The 14187-nt window shown below is 39.5% G+C and overlaps 1 protein-coding gene across 1 annotated transcript in view; it reads right to left on the reverse strand.

Moving 5' to 3' along the window:
• Positions 1–14187, reverse strand: part of Cubn (cubilin) — a 208006-nt gene that overhangs the window by 156074 nt on the left and 37745 nt on the right. The window contains 5 exon segments of the mRNA NM_053332.4: positions 6582–6712; positions 9097–9313; positions 9753–9918; positions 10618–10796; positions 11630–11774. Coding sequence (NP_445784.3) covers positions 6582–6712; positions 9097–9313; positions 9753–9918; positions 10618–10796; positions 11630–11774 — 838 coding nt within the window.

Raw genomic sequence — 14187 nt, forward strand, 5'->3', positions numbered from 1 at the left:
CACTATAATTCTCCAGTTGATAAAAGAACAGTGCAGATAAACTTGACAAATACATTCCCAGCTATCACCTGACACAGCTAACCCAAAAGAAAATAATAACAGCTTCCCTGGCAACAATAAGTCAAGGAAATTCAATCTGTCTTTAAAACCGTTCTACAAGAAAAAAAATGTATTCGAATAACCCTGGGTGATAGTCAAGCAAATTAAAGAAATATTCAAACTATCCAGACTTATGAAATAAATAAGAAGAGATGACGCTCTCTCTGGCTCATTTAATAAGACAAAATATTATTGTTATGCTCAAGCAAGACAAACTTGCAACAAAAACACTATAGATAAAGATGTCCCATAAATACAGATAAAATACCTGATATAGAACTTAAGCATACAGTTCCAGAGAACATGAAGATAATATTACAGCATTGCTTGCCCTGGGAGTATCTCACATTGTTTGATGTGAGAAAAATCAATCAAAATAATCCACAATATTAACAGTATTTTTAAAAAAGTCTTCTGATTAAATCATTTGGAAAATCAATATCCATCCTTGATGAAGACTTTCAGCAAACAGGACTAAAACAGAAATTCATGCAAGCCCATCATTGCTCTTAAAGAACAGAAGATTAAATGCTTTCTTGCCAGCGTGAGGAATGAGACTAATGTCTCGCCTCACCCTTCCTGCTGAACTCTGCAGTCCTACTCACTGCAGTAGGAAAGGAGGTGAGAGGAAGGTGTAAAACAGCAATTCCCAGTTGGGACCATTTATGTACATTATGAATCCAATAAAATTGTTGGCACCAATAACTGACTTTCAAAAGTCAACATAATGCATGATTGATATCTGGAAAATCAGTTTAGGATGCATGTATTAGCCGAACTGGAATGTAAGGCACAAAACAGCCTACAACAGCATGAGCACATGGTGATCTTAGTGGAGATGTGAAAAGGCAGTGCTCATAGAACTAGAAATGACTAAACATCAAGTTAGAATATGCTCATGGAGTGGAAGATGCACTTTGAGATATCCTGAGATCCCAAAGCGATATATGAATTCCATTAGATTCCAGTCATTTTTTTTTAAAATGGTAAAACACCAAAAGGCAATTTCTAAACTGTGTATAGCAATGTAAAGGATCTAAGATCACCAAAAGAAAAGTTTTGAAATGTAAACATCATTGTAGAACTCTCCCTGAAGCCAATAATCTTAGACTGTCCTCTTACTATAATGTCCAACATGGACATCATAGGATAGAGCAGGGATTTCAGAGGCACCCACATGATATACACGGGCAACTGTCAGCAATGGGTTAAAGGAAAATCGGTGTGCGTGGGCAGGAAGAGTTGGGGAGATGAGTTCAGGACATGGCCTGGCACAGCTAAACATCACTTCCCTAAATGAACGGATGTGGAAACTTAGACCACCATACTAGGGAACGAAGATGGATTTTTGACTTAAAAGTTCAAGCTATAAAACTTCTAGAAGACACATAGAGGGATATTCTCAGAATTTTGACAAACAAACATTTTATACATAGAAAACAGAAGCCCATTAACCATAAAATGAAGGGAAAAAGAGTGCACCATCTGATCAAGAACACAGTTGCATCCTGAAAACACACACACACACACACACACACACACACACACACACACACACACATACACACAGGTTAATAGATACCCAACAAAAGACAATATGTGAACTGTCAAAAGTAAACTCTGTAGACTAATACAAAAATTACAAAACTACATTTTTTTTCTAAAAATGACCATGGTTTTCTGCCTGATTAGAACTGCTGCTCTAGATATAAAATAAAATGATACAGAAACATCAGAGGCCTTCATCGCGGAGTAGAGTCTACATTTTTAAAGCAGAGATGTGAGGGAAGATAAAATTGCACACTTCCCTCTCTCAGGGAAGAGCGGGCTAACATTTTGCCTCTGTTCGCTGCCAGCTGATTGCAGTTATTACCTTTTATTTGCCCTCACAGATGACCTATCAGTTGATTATGAATAAAGGCAGAGCAACTATTACAGAACTATGGGGAATATCAGCAATCACATTTTAAATCCGGCAAAGTCATGCCCTTTACATATGTAATATAATATGTGTGTCTCTGTAGGTACACACATTCAGGTGCAACTTTGTGTGTTCGCCCGAAGGCCATAGATCAACAGCCATGTTTCCTTCATCACTTATCCAGCATAATTTTTGAAACAGGATCTGTCACTAAATCCAAAGCTCCCTGATTCTGCCTGGCTGGCTGCCCAGCCAACCCCAGGGAGCCTCCTGTTTCCTCCTTCCCAGCACTAAGATCACTGGTGCCCACACTTATGTCTGGCCTTTTAACATAGCTTGGGGAGGAGAGGATCTAAACCCAAGCAGGCACTATATCACTGGACTGTCCTTCCAGCCCATCATAATGTCATTTTTACATCGAAACAGCATAGGCATCACCTCTAGTTAAAGAGGTATGAAAGAATTGGAGACTTAGAGATTAGTTTTAAAGTTCATTTAGTTTGAAAACCAGCTAGACCTTGAACCCTTTTCTCTTCAAATCCTGAGCTCTTTAATGATCCCTAGTTTGTCTTTTTGTGTATATTTACATGTGTACACATATGTGCTTGTGTGTGGGGGTATGTATAGAAGCCAAAGGTTGATTGTCAGATGGCCTCCTCAAGCATTTTTCCATTTGGCTGTAAGTTCCTCATCTGACCTCGAATCCTGGGATTCTTCCTGCCTCTACCCTTCCAGCACTGAGCAGACAGATGTATTCTGCCAGTCCTGGCTTTATTTCTTTACACCGGTACCTGGGATCTAGACTCAGATCCTTCTGCTCACATAGTAGGCAGTTTACCCACACAGCCTCTCCCAGCCTATAATTCCTAGTGTTCTACAGAGGGAATGTCAATTCAGACTAGTAAGGGATGAAGAAGATCACAGTCAAGCGCTATTTTCATTTTAAGGACCAACAAGCACACATACACGCGCACACACACACACACACACACACACACACACACACACCACACCACACCACACACACACACTAAAAGAGAATCAATGGGTTATTTGTACATCCGAGCATTTAAAAAAAATTAAGATTTGCTAGAGGAAACAATTTTAGAGATTAATAGATTTGCTAAAAAAAATACCTTCTCAAAAGATATTTGAGCATGTAATATTAGAAATTTCAGATAAAGGTATACAAGCAAGGGAGGCCTGAAACCTGTTCAAGGTGTCCCAAGCCTGTATCAAGCTGCCACTCAGCAGACTGACAGTCTCTCGGGCCTCAGTTTCGATCTTCAGTAGATAGGCCCTGCAATCGTGAGTGTAGTAGTTCTTTATTATCTTTTATAACAGTTTTTAATAAACTCTAAAGAAAAAATCCAATTAGATCTGCTTGAATTGTTCTCTAAAACTGTATGATCCACCTTAATCAGGATTTCGGATAGAACCACGGTACCTGAGCTTATAACCATGGTGTCTGAGACAATCTCTTCTTTCTGAAGATGTTTTAAAAATGACTGTTCTAATCTGAGTATTGCTCTTACCATCCTGGGATATAAGAATAGAAGCAGAATGCTTTCCTCCCATTATTCTGAGATAAATCCCCTGTGGTCCTCTTGGTTATCACTTCCTAACTTCATGCCTTCCCTTTCTGGACTCATTCCCAGGCGACTGATGAGAACTTGCACTGCGGGGTATGAGGGCTTCACCAGTGGATTCACCTTTTTATATGTGCATTTGCTCGTAAGATTGTGCCTTGAACCATGCTAGCTACTTCTCTGGATAACTGTGAAGCTCTTCTCTTTGTAAAAACAAGAAACATCCAACGTAGTTCCATTGTAGCTCTGGAGCGAGTGGTAAGAGAGACAGGCACCACGGTGAAGCCTGTTCGCTTTGTTTGGCTCTCAAAGGAGCCAGCTATTCTTGGGAAGACAGGCAAACTGGTGTTGTCTCCATTCAAAGATTATTTGGGCTAAACTGTACTTTATACTTTCTAGACGCTTCATAAAATTAAAATTCAATCATGCTTACTGAGATTCTTAGGCGGGTTTCATGAAGAGATGCCTAACTTTGTGTGGTACCTCTCATAATTTCCACTGTTTTTCCTTTGCACGTCTGTATTTTTAATGGATACAGACATGAGTGAGTCAGGAATTAATTTGAAGAATGGAGTAGTCTTTTGTATAGATATTATTTAATCTGAGAGTTTTGAGTACGTTTCTGCTCTCGTTTAATTGTAAAGTTTCCTCTTGGTTCTATCTTAAATCAGTGGGTGAGTAATAGCTGCTATAGGAGATCAGGTTATAATTTAAGTTGTAAAGTCTACCAGTCATATTACCTCAATATGAAGATATTTCCTACTTTGTGCTAGTAAATGTTGAAAGTCATAGTCAGTGGTAAGGAGTTCTCATGAGATTCTACCCAAGATCGTTACTTTTGTTATGGCTTTTGCTTTCTTTATCTCCTCAGGAACATTTGAGTGAGAGCTTCGGCAGAATGCTTAGGGAGGGAGTCAGAGGAGGAACAAGAAACCAACTCCCAAACACATACTTAAGGGCTGACATCATAGACTTATTGCAAGAGCTACGGATAGAAGTGTAACAGGATTCAAATCAGGAAAAGTTGACTCTATTAAATGAAAGCAGGCCAGAGTCGGGGGAAACATGCATTGGCTGTGCTAAGAACCTGGACCTCAGCCGTTCAAACCATCATTATTCTAAAAACAATGTCTTTGGGAGCAGTGAACTGGCTTTCAGGCCAACAATTTCCTGTCCTCTGCTGCTTTTATCTGACATGATTCCAGTCTACAGAAATTAGTCAGAAGAAGTTGCTAGCTGAAAAGAGGGTCCTCAGCGCTGCCTTTCCAGTCAGCATTTCATCTCACCCAAGCTCCTGGGAACATTAGCCAACTGCCTGACCACCACCTCTATTCCAGTCTCCTGAGTCAGCTGTGCTCTGAGATATACCACAGGGCCAGCTTCAACAACAACCTAGACACCCATATGACTTTCTCAGTCTCATCATCTGATTGCTCTTTCAAATGATAGAACTGTGTTAACCAGTCCTATGAGTTCATCCAACAAAAGGCAGACGCATAGTGAGCAGTCCAGTGGTAAAAAGGACTGTGCTCCCTTGTCTGGGATTTCAGCTCTGTCTAGACCTAGCAGGAGTTGGAGTCATGACTAACACACATGGAAGCAGGGTGAAGTCTTTGCAGTTGTTCCTTTAGGGTCTTCTTTTTAAGCCCTTGGTGTTTCTCCCCCTACGTGCCTCCCTTCGCTTTGTTCCTCCTTGTTGGAAGGGGTTGGGAGGAACTGAACCCAGTCATGCATGCTGAACACATGTGGGAGTAGAGCCCGTTCCATTGCCTATTCTCTATATCAGCTTTCCTTCCTGTCTACTGGGCCTGTTGCTTTGATGAGTTTTACCCAAATCTTATCTTCCTGAACAATTGTTCATTAAATTTTAAATTTATCCTCCTCATCCCCAGGTAATGTTAATGGCTCTTAGCTATCTCTTTCCTTCATACTGCCTCCCAAGCTAGTATAGTGTTAACACCATCATTTCAGTCATCACAGAACTCTGTTTCATTTTGTATACTACTGCAGAGATCGCCATGATATTTCCAGGAGGTACTGCCCGAATTACATGTTATTTAAGAAACAACCAGCTTATTCAAGCAGCAAATTAAAATTATGCTCACAGAAGTTTAGAACCAGAAAACATTTCAAAGATCACCAAATCTAATCTTTTAATTACACAGATGAGAAAATTGTACCCCACAGAGTTCAACTGACTTACTCCAAATCTAATATTTGGTGTGGTTTGGGGACAAGCCTATGAGAGAGATGAGACTACAGAAGTATGGAAAATTGTGCACACACTGTAATTTCCTGAGACATCCCCTTTGGTCTTTGGCTGTTAACCACTTGAATAAGGCTCGGTGAAAATGTCAATTACACAGCACAACACACCACACTTTATAGTCCTTGGGCTTTAACTCTACATGTGCTTGGGCTAGATAATGGGGTATCTGCTAGAGTAAGTTCCACCCGTGATCAATGTATCCATTTCTCTTGCCCTTTGGATTTTTAAAGCCATGCTTCCAGAACACAGAAGCTGAACTTTTGCCTGGATCCAAGTACAGTGACCAAGCTTCCTGGAGGACAAATAAGTGAAAAACTGGCTAGGAATCTTGAATAAGACTCTTTTTTCTCTATTTATGATGGGAATAAAGGCTTTAGAAGATACATACCTCAACGGTAACTAGACACAAGAGTCTCAGGAGGAATATGAGGCCCAGAAACCACCCCCCGCAAGCTGTGGAATGCTCGGCAAGTAGGGGTACCATGTGCTGGCTGTGGATATGTACTGGATGCTACTTTTCTGTATCCGACTCCTTCTAACTATGATATAAAAATTAGGTCCCAGAATCCTTAAGAAGGCACACAGTTCAAGTAACTGTGTTACCCTACTTTTAATCAGGTGAACATTGTCTCTATACTTTATTCCAAGTAAGCCCTTGTGTGCTTTAGATATTAGATCTCTTCTGAAATAGAGGAAGTGTTACCTGATGATGCATCGATTGCCTCATAATTTATGGAAAAGCCTTCGTGGGCAAGGGCGGAGTCAGACACAAATATCAGCTTTATTGAATTAGAGTTGCTGGTAAGAGAAGGCGGGATGGATTTTCCACAGTATCTGTTCCAAATGAAGAAAGGAGAGACACATACACAAAATTTTAAATGTTTGATAGATTTGAACCCATATTCCAAGCAATAGGTTATGCAAATATGATATTAATAAAGATGACATTGGGCTGTTATCTATTTCACATCAACCTTGAGGCCAAGTATATTTCAGTAACAATACAAACACACTAGAAGAGTTGTACGTCGCACCGAATGCTTTGAAAGTCATGCAAAATGTAACGAGAGTAGGAAGCTGGGGCTGCAGTCACCTGCTGTTAGCATGCTGAGGAACTTTTTCATAGACCTATATTAAAGGAATTATATTCCTTTACTGTGTTTACTACTATATTAAAGCCCCCAAAACCCACCCAGCACAGCCCTAGGTAGCCCCGTCACTCAGGAGCATTGTGACTTTGGACACATGGCTTAATTGCTCTGGGTCATTTTCTCTGTAGACTTCACATCATTCTGAACGTGTGGAGCAGGTAAGAGACTGTCACTAAGCATTGAGAAGAGTCCCTGGATAGCGACCTCTGTGTAAGTTATCTGCTGTCTTTAAACAGCTCCCTTACGAAGAGGTAAGAGTGTGGTCAGTAAACCGTGTCACTGTTCCTTCAGAGCAAGGAAACTTTACTCAGAAATCTATTCTAGCAATCCCCTGAACACAGCTACAATACATGACACGATGCCATGTTGTTTTACTTGGAGAAATACCTGTAGGATGAAGAGCTGAGAAAAATGGAAATCTCAAGACAATGCATGCTTGGAACAAGAGAGGAAAATAATATGGAACCAGAAATAAGCTAAAATGTTGAATATGAGAAACAGAAAAATTAAATAAGTTTGATGTACAATAACCTTTTAGTGAGAACAGAGATTTATCATCTCAATAAGACTGAAGGCAGATAGATTAAATAACTGTGCACACATGGTCTTGTATCCTAAGGTGGGCCATAATCATTAAAGCTTATTCCACTCAGCAAAATCTTCATTTTGTCATGGTTAAAAATAGTCTTATGTTACTTTTGAAAAGAAGAAAGTTTTAGATGAAAGACTAAGGTAAGAATTAAAGGAAGGTGAAGAGCAGTAAAGACGGAGGGAAGAAGTTTAGAGATAATTTAAAATGATAGTGTTTACAAAGTTAATAGACGGGAAAGAAAAGAAGATACAAGAAGAACTTTAAAAAGAAGCCATCAGAGGAGGCAGGAGAGATGGCGCAGCAGTTCTGTGCGTAGCTGCTCTTCCAGAAGACAGGGGCTCAATCCCAGCCTCTGCATCGAGGTTAGTAACTGCCTACAACGCCAGTGCCAGGAGAACAGATTCTGGCCTCTGTGGCACCATGATTGTGACACAGAGACATACATACAGCTAATAAACTGGTACACAATAAATAAAGAAAGAAATATTTAAATATTTAACCTTTAAAAAGCATAGAAACCCTACATTCAATACAAACATAATAAAAAAAAGATCTAGTTTAACTTTGCACTGCAAAGTCAGAAGTCCTTGGAAAAATACATAAGTGCCTCTCAAGACACTAAATATCAAATGAGGAAGGGAAACCCTCAAAAGCAGGAAATACATAATTAAAAGGGAAACTGGAAACTTAAAACTTGGGTTTAAGTAACTTAATACCATTCCAGGACAAAGTCCAAATATATTTTTATAAGAATGTAAAATGGCTGGCATCCAAAGCATAAAATAAAAAGTTCTGAACAGTCTATCAAATATTAATTAATATGAGACTGCATCTGAAGGGAAGTAGATCGGTATGCTGAAGAGGTAACTCGACCCTCGTGCTCATTAAGCACAATAGCAAAGATGTAGAAAGGCCCTGTGTCCATCAGCAGATGAATGAACGAATACAGAAGATGTGGTGTTGAGCTAAATACCACAGAACTCCATTTTATAAGGAATGAAATCTTGCCATACGGAACAAAATAGGCAAACTTGGAGGGCATTATATTAAGTTAAATAAGCCAGGAACAGAAGCAGAAGAACCACATGATCTATCTCACTGATACATGGGTCTAAAACTGTAGAGAAGGTAATGAATGGTGTCACCAGCACCTAGAGTAATTGGGATAAGGGTAAAGAAGGAAAGACGTCAGTAAAAGACGGGTAATTCAAGTTAGAAAGAAGAAATTCTGAGATATGCATTACCTGGCAGGGTGGCTATAGTCGATATCATATTGTTTGTTTAAAAAAAATATACACAACCTTACTATCCTATGCACTTTACTTCAAGATATAATAGTATGTTGCTAATTTATAAAATAAAATAAACTAGATATAAAGTGATTTAAGTGCATTATCGCTTCTGGTCATCTGTGTACAAAAATCTAAATATTATGCTTCAAAGTTCAGCCTCAAAAAAATCCAAAATATTCTCACCTCCCAAGAAAAGTCTGAGCGGCAGTGTCATAAATTTCCAGGTAGTCGTTTGTGCAGTTGTAATGAAACTCCAGGTAAAAGGAACTGAACTCCAAACGGATCAGTTGGCCGCGTTGGACTACTACATGCCAAGTACAATTTACACCTCTTGGGTAGACGTTTGGATGACCTGGACTTTCGATAATTCCTGTAGATGCCGTGAGAACTTCTCCACACTCTGTGCCAGAATTAGTAATAATAGAGCAATAGTCGTCATCACAACAGTTAATAAATGAGCTGCATGAGCCCCAAAATAAAAACAACAATCATCATCACAACAGTCAATGTTAATCTGCACGGGCCCCAAAACAAGATGTGCTTATCATCGATTAAAAGCGCAGAAGAGACAATGCCAATCTTACATGTGACTTACAACAACTTAGTTTTTCTTTTGTTAATAGGTATGAGATAGTTATTGTTAAATATTTGTTGAAAGTATAGTGTTTGTTTTAACTGTACTTTATAATTTTTCACTCTTATATACTTTGCTATTGTAAGGAACTTGTATTTTTAGAGGTGGGGATTGAACCCAGAGCCTTACACACATAAACATCCTTGTACAACTGCCCATTTACTCTGATAGCAGCATAAAAGGGGAGAGGGAAACGTGCTCCTACCTAGTTTGTCACTGCTGAACTTAGCCGTGAAGCCACGATTTTCCATGGAAGAACTTTTCACAAATGTAACATAAAGAATATTGTATACAGATGTTATAAATGACGGTATGTTTGAGCTACAAAACTTCTCATTTCCAGGAGATCCCAAGACAGAGCTGGGACCAATCTAAGGAAAATTAGATAGAGCCAAGTTAATTTTGTTGAACATCCATTTGGAAAATTCCAACCTGTGGTGAAGCCCTTGGCAGCCGGTAACTGAGAAGGAGGTGCAGAATCAATCTCCTTTGGGAACCATGAGAAGAACAAGGTTTATTTCTTGCTTTCCACTCGGGGGACATCTTTTGCTTGTACCACAGCCCTGGCGAGAGTTTCCAGTACAATGCTGAGCAGAAGGGAGGAGATGACAAGGCAGTCTACCAACCAGTCACCGAGGCAAAGCATTTCGTACCTCTATCACTGTGTCTGATGGCATCTCGGCAGCTTTAGTGCCTCTTATGGAAGAGAGTTCTTTCCACAGTTGTTTTTTTTTTTTATTGTTTTTATTATAAGATGCAGGTAGATTCGGTTAAGTGCTTTTCTGTGCATTCTTCTAAGTGAAAAATGTTATCCTTTACTGATATTATTCTATTTTGTACTAACATGTTCAATGATTTTTAGAATATAATAATCTACATATATTAGTATAAATCACATTTCATAATTATGTATATATATGCATATAATGTATGTATACTGGATTCTATTAAGTTGTATTCTGCTAGGAAATTTTATGTCTATATTTATGAGATATTGACCTGTACAAACAATGTTCCTTTTCACACAAAGGTATTTAGAGCCTTTATTAATAATGGTGTTTCACTCCTACCTCAATATAATCTGTATCACAGGAGGCAGAACTTCCGATCTGAAAGTCAGTGAAGTTAAGAAGGACAACTTGTCTTTGGGGTTGGGAGATGGTCCACCTACAGGTTCTTCGTCCAGGATATGCGTTAGGATAGAAAGGTGAGCGAAAGAATCCTTCTCCTCTTAACATACCCCCACAAGCTGTAAATAAATTTTTTTAAAAAAGATAACTATATTTGCTCAGAATAAAGAATTCTAGACCTCAATTTCATTGCAAATTTAACTCTGCCTAAAAATACAGCAGAATGTGACACTTTTATGGGAATATTTTTCCTGCCATTCAAGAACATATAATACTCAAATAAATTAAAATTAAAATGTTAGAATAATGTGTGACTTTGACATTTTAAAAAACATGTGGGAAGGGATGGTTAGGGAGCTAGAGAGGTGGCTGGGTAAAAAGCCCTGGCTACTCTTCTAGAGGTTTGATTCCCAGCACCCATAACTCAGCTCACAACAGCTGTATACCCAGTCTCAGGGGACCTGACAGTTCTCTTGGCTTCTGAGAGCGGGACACACACATGCTGCGTCCAGATATTCAAGTATACAAAAAGTCCATTCGCATAAAGTAATAAAATACTTTTAAAATAGGTGTGGATGAGAACATGATTCTGTCAATAAAGTACTTGTGGTGTATGCATGAATTCTGATCTCCAGCACCCATGAAGCTGGCTACAATAGTGTGTGTCTGCAATCCCAGCCCTGGGGGTCGGGGCTGAAAGCATAGAGGTCGATGGCTCCCTAGAGCTCAGTCGCCAGCAAATCCGGCTTAACTGTAGAGTTCAATGTTCAGGGAGGGACTGTCCCTCAATAAGATGGAAAGGGAATAAGGAAGAAATTCAACACCAGTACCCTGGCCTCTATCAGCACGCCACAGACACACATGCGCACAGTGGGGGTGGGGAGAGAGAGGGAAAGAGAGAGGGAAAGAGACAGACAAACAGACGCACATACAGAAGCAGAAGTTTCCTTACCAACTTGGTAGTCAGCTCTGAAACTAGCCTTCTGGACTAAAGCGTCTATTCTCAATCTGATCCAGACTTTATTAGAAACTGATCTAATGGGGAACAAGGTTTCATTGCCACAGATCTTTCGAAGTAAGCTGTCATGGTCTCCAACCTAAGTAGAAAATTAAAGAAAGATTTGTAATGCTAATTAGAAAATCACTTTGGTAGATGTGGGAGTGTTTGGAGACTAGTCAATAACACATCCAAAACAAATACAAGTTTAATTTAGCAGTGTCTATGTTACATTTAGAAGTAAACAGTGGGTCGATTTTAATACAAACAATTGGTATCAAATATTGATAACAATATTACATCAATACAGTTGTAACTACATAATTATTAAAATGCCTTAATATCCATAGTATCAAAGAGGCCATAAATCTGGAACTGCAGTTTCCCCAAACAACAAAAACGAAGAATATAGCATATCAAGAAACGAAAGTTCAACTAAATTTGCAATCCAAGGAATAAACTCTGTTCATTACCAAAAACATTTTTAAAAAAATAGGAAGGCCAGAGAGGAAGGGAGAGGGAGATGGAGAGACAGAGAGAGAGAGAGAGAGAGAGAGAGAGAGAGAGAGAGAGAGAGTCAATGCTAAAATCTTAGAATGAACCCATTTAAAAAAAGTGAAAAGCTAAGATTAAAACCTCATTATTAAAATACAAAAGACAGTAGAATCATAAATGCACGGAAGAACAGATTTTTAAAGGAGGGTTGAGAATGGGCATTCCAAAGGCAAATTTTAGACAAATCTAAAAAGAAAATGAAAAAATATGCCTCTTAAGTATAAAATATAAAAAATTATAAACAAGTCACAAACACACAGTCTACAAAACATGCAATTAATTAAACGCAATTCTGTATACAGTTATGCACATTTACGTGTTTGAGTGCTCAAGATAGATTATTTTAATAAAATTATATAAATCAGTAAAAGGAACTGAAGAAGAGCAAAAGAGGAATGGCTGCCCCGGATAAAACAGAGCCTCACTGCATGGCTCTCCCACCTGCTTCCCCTGAGAAGGAAGAAGCACTGTGAGAAGATGACGTGTATTTGCTAAATCTTCTGCCCTCTTAAGAAGAAGATAATTCTCCATGTATAAAGCCACAAGCACGGCATAATCCTCTATCATCAAATCCCAACATAAGTAAAATGAAAACCATGAATCAATTCCACTTACAAATATACATACGGAATCCTAAACAAAGTCCTAGGAAAATGAACGCACAGACCATTGCCAGCCTTATATACCAAACAACAGGGTAGCTTCTCGAGTGCCAAAATGTCTGTTGGCATTCCTGCTCGGTTAAGACATTATGGACTGGAGAGGCTCACACACTGAACGAACAGATACACGCATGTAATAAATATTAAATCAAAGCTAAGGAAGGAAGAGGTAAGCTATTCTAATACAATCCACTGATTTCAGGCGACAGTCCACACCTTTCGGTGCAGTGGCCATGAAGTGTGTCAGAGGGCCCTGTCATGTCCCCATCTCTCACCAGCCTGCTGCCTTCATAATCTTAACAAGTCCCTCCATCTAAGCCTAGCTAATGGGAGAGGGCAGTGACGTTTCCCAAGGCTTCTGGTAATAAAACACCGACTTAAGAAGAGCTCTTGATGTCTCTGACATTTTAAAAGGTGAAGCACTGCAGACTCTCTCCACAGTTGAGAATTGAACAAAGAGTATGCACGAGACTCCAGCTCCATGAGATAATTGTAGAGGACAGAGTGGCCCCAAGATTAATCACTCTCAATTAGCATTAGCAAGGAATTGATAAGCAGCCAGCCCTGTGCTGGCAGGAGCCTCTCGGACAGTCAGTGCACACAGGAACTGGAGACAGGCACACACACTCTCTGGAGTCATACGAGCATGATGGCTGTGCAGGAGCCAGCCTCAGCCCCGTCGCTTAAGACTGAGGCTCAGTGGGTACCACAGCAAGGCATCTGGGGAGGACTTTATTTTTGTTTTGGCTTGTTTGTTCTATCATTCTGATGTTGACGGGGCGAGACTAGCGTAGAGCAGTTAAGAATCACACTACCAGTGGGGCAGTGATGGTGCGTGCCTTTAATCCCAGTCTTGGGAGGCAGAAGCAGGAGGATATCCAGGTTTGAGGCCAGCCTGGTCTATATAAATCGAGTTTTAGCACTGCCAGGCTGCACAGGAAGGAAGTCTATCATGTGAGAGTCACTCCCAAGGATTTCCTGACATCGTGTGTGATTTTCACCTGGGGGAAAGTATTGCTGTTAAACATAAAATGTCGTCCACATTTACATATTAAACAAGGTACTTTTGGAAATTTTAAATATTCACAGTTTTTCAGGATGATCAATGAAACAACAATGGGGTTTGGGGGGAATACTGTTTTCGTCTGCCCGCATTTATTGTGGAGAAATGTTGGCAGCTTGAGAGACGAACAACTGACTGTGTTTTATCTCAAGCTGGGGCTCACCCAGGTTTCTCACATATTGGAATAAGTACGTTATTTATTCTGTTGCCTTTAATTTTTCTCATAACAGCGT

This window comes from Rattus norvegicus, chromosome 17 (genome assembly GCF_021556685.1).
Source record: "Rattus norvegicus strain SHRSP/BbbUtx chromosome 17, alternate assembly SHRSP_T2T, whole genome shotgun sequence".
Taxonomy (NCBI): domain Eukaryota; kingdom Metazoa; phylum Chordata; class Mammalia; order Rodentia; family Muridae; genus Rattus; species Rattus norvegicus.